General features: G+C 39.5%; 1 protein-coding gene across 1 annotated transcript in view; it reads right to left on the bottom strand.

The window, feature by feature from the left end:
• Positions 1 to 7732, bottom strand: part of TMEM130 (transmembrane protein 130) — a 9650-nt gene extending 1918 nt beyond the window's left edge. Inside the window, exons 1-6 of the mRNA XM_035889219.1 lie at positions 7570 to 7732; positions 6388 to 6678; positions 4311 to 4479; positions 3031 to 3200; positions 2294 to 2378; positions 198 to 400 (exon numbers count right to left, since the gene is read on the bottom strand). Of these exons, the coding sequence (XP_035745112.1) occupies positions 198 to 400; positions 2294 to 2378; positions 3031 to 3200; positions 4311 to 4479; positions 6388 to 6678; positions 7570 to 7732 (1081 nt within the window). The remainder of the gene's footprint in view (positions 1 to 197; positions 401 to 2293; positions 2379 to 3030; positions 3201 to 4310; positions 4480 to 6387; positions 6679 to 7569) is intronic.
• Between the last annotated feature and the right edge of the window lie 21 nt (positions 7733 to 7753).

The raw sequence follows: 7753 nt of genomic DNA, 5'->3' as shown, positions 1-7753 counted from the left end.
GATGCAAGAAGCTCAGAGCAATTACAGTAGGCACATTATAGGCTCCCGTTTCTCTTCCTGCTTTCTCTGCTTTTAGGGATCTATATCAGTTTCCAGAGACCTCATCTGTAGGCTGGTAATTGTCCCTGACATGTTTGAGACTCTCGGTTCCCTGACAGGTGGGAATCTCTGTGCTGCTCAGACTAGCTGCTCCTCACCTGTGGGCCACACTTTTATTGCGTGGTACGTCTGCAGCATCGTCACGCCGTTCTCCACTCTGATGCTGAGGCAATACTGTCCAGCATCACTGAAGGTATGGCTGAGATTGTAGCAGGAGCCATTAATCACCACCAGATGGCATTTTTCACCTTCAAGTGGAATGCACTCAGACTTTATAAGCCAGCATAAGGCCAGCGGTGGGCTGAAATGACAAAAAGAAAAAGAAAAAAAAATTAGGTGAAAATTTCACAAAAATTTCAGCTAAGACTTGATGAATCACTTGGTTAAAATAGCATAGTAATTTTTAAAATAATGAAGTTATTAAATACAAATAGAGAAGTAATTAACTGCACAATTGTTTGGTTTATGGCGTTTGTCAATTGAAACAGTTCTTTGTGATGCTTCTATAAAAGCAAACCTTTCAGCTGAGAGCTAAATACCTATGCGGGTCGTAGGCAGGCCACTGTGTATAGAAAGTCCCACAGTCCTTCTCCAATAAATATAAAAGGAACCTTTTTTTTCCTGCCCTTCCAAGGGATTATGGGTTGGTTTTCCTCTCTGCTTTTCACACAGTGGAGATCACTGTCTGTGCTACTGAAGTGCACCCAAGATTTTTCTGATTAAAAAAAACCCCACAAGCAATGGAGAGAATGTAAGATGAGCTCTCTACAATGGACTAATAGCTGGAAAGGGTAAATAGATTGCAAGGATCACAGCACTCCCCTGCAATAACAAAAAGGTTTTTATTTGCTATCAGGCAGTCTAGGTGCAATCCACTTTATGGCCATGTGTCTTCTCACCATGTCTACTTGATGCCTTTTATTTGCATTTTTAGATCCTTGTTCCAACTGATTCTGCTCAGATTCTCCTTATGCACTATGGACTTTGATTCTGACAACAGACAGAGCTTTTCTTTACCCCATCTTATTAGCTTTTTGTTCCTTATCTCTTTAGAATATTCTCTGCTAAAGAAAGCAGCATGTTTATGCGTTTAGCTCATCTTCTAGCTTTGTTTTTGATAACCCATCTCTTAAGCCTTTGTCATTGCTTCTCTATCATAAACTCCTATTGCATCAGTCCCAGTCGGGTGGCTAGGAGCGTAGGTCTGGCAAACATTGTCTGTCCTAAAACCAAGCCTGCTTTTAGGGATCTCAGGTTTGCCTGTAATGGTTTTGGGCTGTTCATATTTACTTGTATGCCATCTCCAGTTTCAACTCCTGCCAATGTGCCATTCACTTTCTGAATACAAACTGTGCTACTTTGTCTATTGGGACTATTTATGCCTTGACTCTGAGTTGGGTGCTGCTCCTTCCATCCTACATCCCTACTAACAGCCCTGTGCTTTTTCTTTTTTTTTTTTTACTTTTTTTTTTTCCTCCCAGGGGCAGAATGTGAAAGTGTCACTCTTTTGGAAAATAAATGACATCTGTGGTCATGGAGTTTTTATGGAGAAGAAAATTTCCTGAATGTTTAAATGGTATTTAAATGCTTCTGCCATACAAAAACCCAATGTGTTGTGTTGTAAATACTGCAGCTTGAGAAAGCTTGTCCTAGGATTGCGGTGCTCACGACTCTCTTATATTTCTGTAATTCTCTCTGCATGGAGCCTCTCTGTCTTACTCATCTTGTGGCAATCTTAACTTTGCCAGAATTATTCCCTGAACCCATTACTTCCATGTGCCAGTGAAGGATTGCTGCTATACAACAGGACTCTGAATGCAGTTTAATTGAATGGTGGGGAAATTGGTCATGGAGAAAAATTCAGAAGGAAGTTTTAAACTGTAATTTTTCCCACTGTCTTTCTCTGGCTAGTTCTCTTTTAACATTCTCTTTACAAAGATAAAAAAATAACATTTGCTTTGCATGAGGATTCTACGTTTCTCTAAAGATGCAGGCTCTTTCAGGCTCTTAGACTTCATGGTATTTGAAGTCAGGAAAAAAGCAATATTCAACAGTATTTTGTTCAAAGGAATTTTTTTTTTTTGTTTTAAGAAACAGTTCTGTGAGGTGTAATTGACTATTATAAGGAAACACTGGAGGAAAACACTTAAATAGACAATGGGTTTTGGGGAAAGAAGTTGTGTTTGCTACTTACGTGCCATTGATATGAAGAGATAAACTCAAGTTTTCCATTACGTGAGTCTCTCTGGAGCCCACTACATTGATACTTTTAACAGCATCTGAGAGGAAGAAAAAAAAGGCATGTCACACTCCACATGTAAACTTGAAATTCACTGATTTTCCAGCGAAGGCTTGTTTTCATAGACATGTTTAGATTTCATGTTTAGATTTTAGCTCCATCAGTCACTCAAATAGTAATACTTGCCACACACCCAAAAAAGAAACCTAGTGGTAGAGTTGTTCTAAGTTTTCTGAATGTTTTGTGATTTCTTTTAAATATATAATCACATACTTTATTAGTCCTGTTTTACTTATGTGTTCATTTACTTTGGAAGCTGATCAAATCAATGAGACTTTCCTAATGCTTATTTTAACTAATTTACTTTTTAGGGATAGCTGGAGTAAATTAAACAAACAAATCCTTTATAAGTTACGGTAAACTATTTTAAGTGTATGTGAGACTTTTACAGAAAGACAGTGACACTTTTGGTAAATGAAAAAGATACAGAAGATTTTCTATATTTCTCCCCATTTTTTTTCTGCACTAGAACAGTGCAGAGTCCATTTTGCAATGGAAACTCTTCATTGAATAATGTTGCCCAAGTCTTGCATGTAAAACAACACTGAAGTTGTATTATCACATTCAAACTAGATTGTATCTGTACATTACAGCAAGTTCTTTTTTGAGTATGCAAAATGTTTAATAATTACCTAACAGCTCCAGAGCAGTGGTAAAATCACCAGTTTTCTGCACCGTTTCTCTTTCATGTATGATGCTTCCAATTTGCTCCCATTCCGCTATGACTTTCAGATGCACTGTGCGATTCCCCATGGTAGAGCAGTTATAGTAGACAAAGGGTTCCTTAGTTATCTGATAAATGCTATGTGTAACATGAAAAGATTGAGAATCAAAGTTGCCTTTTACCAAGTCCTTGCATATTTCTGATTTAAAAAGGAGCAAGGTCAAATATACTTTCTTTATAGAAAATGCTACAGTTGGCTGTGATTCTAATTCTGCTTTATATCCATATCAATGAGTATTAATGTCTGTGGCATTACCAATAAAACTATAATTAGTATAAGACCCAGAGTATATTTATGCATTTTTAATCAAAGAAACTAAAGATAATGCTAAAAGAATTCACAAAATTGAATTAAGTAAATTGTGAAAACTATCTTTATAGCAGGTTGACTATAAGCTAACTGAAGCACTAAGGTGGGGGCGGAGAAAGAAAGAAAAAATGTAGTATTTGTAGACTAAAGCTTACATTTCTCTTTGCATACACTTATTTATATTGGACATATACTCATCCTCAGAGAAGGAAAATAACTGAATGTCTTTTTTCCTCCCTACTGCAGAGTGGCCTAAGGGCTAGATACTGCCCATGGTTTTATTTCTGATGGTTATGAGCAATGGTTTTTTTCCCCCCCCCCTCCATTTTGATATCAGGTAAGCATTAGGTGTGTGTTAATGTGCACCTCCATATTATTTGAGAGACCCATACACTTTCAAAAGCTCCTCACCCAAGCTGAGGTATATTTATGGGTAGCTGGTCATAGTGACATACTGCCCAGCCACAAGACAGTATACTGCTTCCAGTTTCCTTAAGTGCACAAGTTATTCACATATTCAACAACAACCACCTGCTAATGGAGATCTGCAGGCGTAATGATGTTTTAAAATAACAAGTTACAATAAGTTACTTTTTCCAGTTCATTCAGTTCAGTTTGGCTCATTGCACACACAGTAATACACCTAAGCATATATTTGAACAAGAAATTTAGGTCTTTAAAAGATGACCTTTTTGTGAGTACACAGTGACTTCTGTGCCAGAGTTTTTGAAATTCAGCTGGCTGACATGCTAAGAATGTACCAACTGACAAAGGTGTACGCTTTGTCCTATGATTTAATTGGGATTTTTCTCTAGATGAGCGTCTGAATCAGAGACATCTTGAATACTCATTAAAGCAAACAAAGTATCCACACCTACCCATCTCCAAAATCCCAGTTGTAGACAAATGATGCTGACTTGAAGTAATGACTTGGGTCGTGAAGACAGAAAGAAATCCGAGTCACAGCACCCGTGGAAGAAGTAGAACCATGTGTGATAAATCTACTGTCTTCTATCTGGGCAATGGTAAGATTCCCTGTGATAAATTCTGCAGAATAATAAGGTGGAGAAAGAATGACAGCATATATCACCTTCATAGCATGTTCTCTGTGACTATCAAAACATTATTTAAAAGGCACAGCATAAGTCTTTCTGTGTCCTAGTCCAAGTGGTTAAGTGTATTTTATATCTAATACTGTGTTGTTACATGTGTTAGTGAGGCAGAGAGATTAAATTACTTACTTAGGGTTATAAAATGGGCCATGATAAAGCTTCTAATAGAACTAAGAGAAATAATCCTGGACTGATTGAAGTACATATCAATTTTTATTATTGATTTAAAAATAACTGGGATTAATGTCAGGTGTCTAGATTCAGAATCAAACCTGTATACATGCCCTTCAAAAAATAACTGGGATTAATGTCAGGTGTCTAGATCAAGGGATTCAGAATCAAACCTGTATACATGCCCTTCGTGTTTGGGGTGGTGGTTTTTATTTGTTTGTGGGGTTTTTATGTTGCTGGTTTTTGTTTATTTAGTTTTAGCTACTTCCACAGAAATGAAAATTTGACTACTGTGAATAACAGATGTGCTATATGCTGTGGATACAGAAAGGGTGAAATTTTGATTTTTATGTCTGTGAGAGATCCTATGCTCAAGTTTGTTTACAAGGACTGGCAAAGGCTGGTCTAAGAAAACCTCTCTAACCTCTGAATGAAGAGGTATTATGATGAGACACTTATCAGCTCATTATAAAATTAACGGGATATTAATTAACTTGCCTTGTTAACAATTCATTAAATCTGGTTAACTGTTCTCTTGATGGTGCACAAATAAGAATCACAATTACTGCTTCAGAATGGGGCTGGTTACTTACTACCTGGAGTTGTAATTTATACAAGTTATTGGCAACTACCTCTGGGCCCCCGTGAAGCCCCTGCTTGGGGAAGGCAGAAAGGCACGATGGGATCTTACCTTTCACAGCTATAGAAAGCTTCTATTCCTTGTGCTTGTGGCATGAGAATGTAAGACAGTGCAAAGCAAGGAAGGAGTAAGTAGATACTCAGCAAGGCAGTAGTTTTTAAGAGAGAAAAGATCTTGTGTATTCTTTTATAAAGCTTAGCATTCCTCAAAGAAAAAAAAAAAAAAATCTCAATAGCTGTTCCCCAAAATGTCAGCTATGCCCTATGGTTAGCGCTTTTGTCCTCATGCATGTCCTTATCTTTGGCTGGGTCTATTTTGGAGCAGATAAATGGGACATGGTTGGAGGGATGCGGTTACTAGTCTCTGAAAGAAGAGATCGTGGGGAAGCTGTGAGATATTTTATGCCAATCCCTGTATCAGAGATTACGTTAGCCATATTGCACCATTGGTCAATTTGTCAAAAAAATACATATTTATGGCTATGAATATCCCCAGTAAGCTGAAATTGCACTTAGCAATGTTTGGAAATGCAGCCAGGACTTCACATCCAATTTCAGTACAATTGGTCAGAACTTTAAAAGAAAATGTAATGGCTCTGTTGTGCTGATGGCCTAAGTTTTTGCTATGTCATGCAACAGGAAAAATCAGTAGATTGTCACTGCTGCTGGCCACCTTGACCTTAGGACTAGAAATGCTGGGAAGCAGTACAGGAAGCATTGTTTTAGGAGTCTGGACAACATCGAACGACAATGATGTATGAACTGCAACTACCGAAGCATCTGGTTTCTCGTTCAGTTTCTATAAGTGACAGAGGCAGGAAAGCACGGGCAGGATCACACTTGCTTCCGGGATGCAGGAAGACTACAGCATGGCCCAGTTAGTGCAGTGCCAGCCAAAACCACCTTCAACCAAAGGCTACACTCGGTTGGCAGAAGCCATATTTACGCCTGACTTTCATTTTTCTGACGCTAGCAAAAGCATCCTGATATGAACTGACTTCCTGAAGACCTAGAAATTGTAAAGCCATTTTACCTGTAATCTGAAGCACGGTGACATTTCTAGCAACTGGACGACATAACCAACAGTTTCTATGAGTCACCCAGACTGATACAGGAAAAGTCCCAGGAAATTCACTGGTCACATTAATTACGGAGTTAAACCACTGCTCGGATTTCTCTATCAGAATCAGAGGAGCATAAATCCAGTTAAAGTGATACAAGTTTGGTGCGACACTGTCATTCTTCCTACTTAGACTGGCGTGAACAGTAGCTTGAGCTCCTGTTGTGATGGGACCATTGTTGGTTATTTCCAGATCATAGTCCTCTGTGGAAATCAGAAGAAAAAAAACCAAAACCTTGTTGTATTGCATTTTTTATTTTATTTGTTTATTTATACATTTTAACTAGTCAGCTGTAGTCAGAGGACTCACAATGACACTCATCCAAGCAAAGATTTTACCAGCTTTTTTTTTTTTTACCATTTAAAAACCTGGAACAGAAACTGTTGCATGTATATACGAGTTCAAACAAGTAGCATTAGACAACACGTTAGACTGGGTCCTAGAAATGTTAATAGTTGAAGGAAGCTTTGGCAAGGTTTTATAGGCAGAGCTGGGCACTGGCTGTAGGTTCAGTGCCACTAATGATCTAACATGGTCACTAAACTTCTAGCTACTGGAAGAAAGTCAAGTTCAGCTCCAATCTCTGTCCTAAAAAAAAGAACTTTCAAACTGAGGTAAGATTTCATCCAATAGATTCCTTTTTCAGCTCTGTTGACCCACAAGTCTCCCCCACCTTCCTCCTAACTGAACAAAAAAACCTCAGTACCAGCTGGCCCTAAGTTCAGATTTTTGAGTTAATAGAGAAATGGTTGCGATTTGATGAAATCTGGCACAGAGAGGTTTCAGGTCTCTAGAAGGTTCAGGCTACTGTCTGCTTTGTTTCCACAGAACTTGGGGAAAAAATAACCAGCTACCTCACGCTTATCTAGCACTTCTCCTTGGAGGTTATCACGGTGCTTTACAAACCAGGGCCATACTGAAGCCCAATAGCTGCAGCAGCTGGAGATTAAGCGGCTAACCCAAGGTCACCCAGTGAGTCACCGGCAGAGCAAGACATTTCATCCAGTCCTGGGATTTCTCCTACCTTCCCGACCCCTCTTTGCAGAATGCAGCACAGCGAGGGCGGGAGGCTGCCCGGGTGCCGTGTGACCCACTGTGCTGGGTCAGCGGGGGAAGCGGCAGCCCAGCTTTTGGGTTAGGAAGTGCAAAGCAAAACCCTGGCTCCCCGGGACGCCTCAGCTTCACTGCAAGCACCAAGGTCGCAGCGCCTAAGAATAAAGTCTGGGGCGGCGAGAGGGTGCCCGGAGCCGCCTCCATCCCCGGGCATGGCCAGCGAGG

The sequence above is a fragment of the Egretta garzetta genome, unplaced genomic scaffold (assembly GCF_000687185.1).
Source record: "Egretta garzetta isolate BGI_Z169 unplaced genomic scaffold, ASM68718v1 scaffold292, whole genome shotgun sequence".
Classification (NCBI taxonomy): Eukaryota; Metazoa; Chordata; class Aves; order Pelecaniformes; family Ardeidae; genus Egretta; species Egretta garzetta.
Note: the sequence above shows the minus strand (reverse complement) of the source record. Positions and strands in the feature narration are given on the sequence as shown.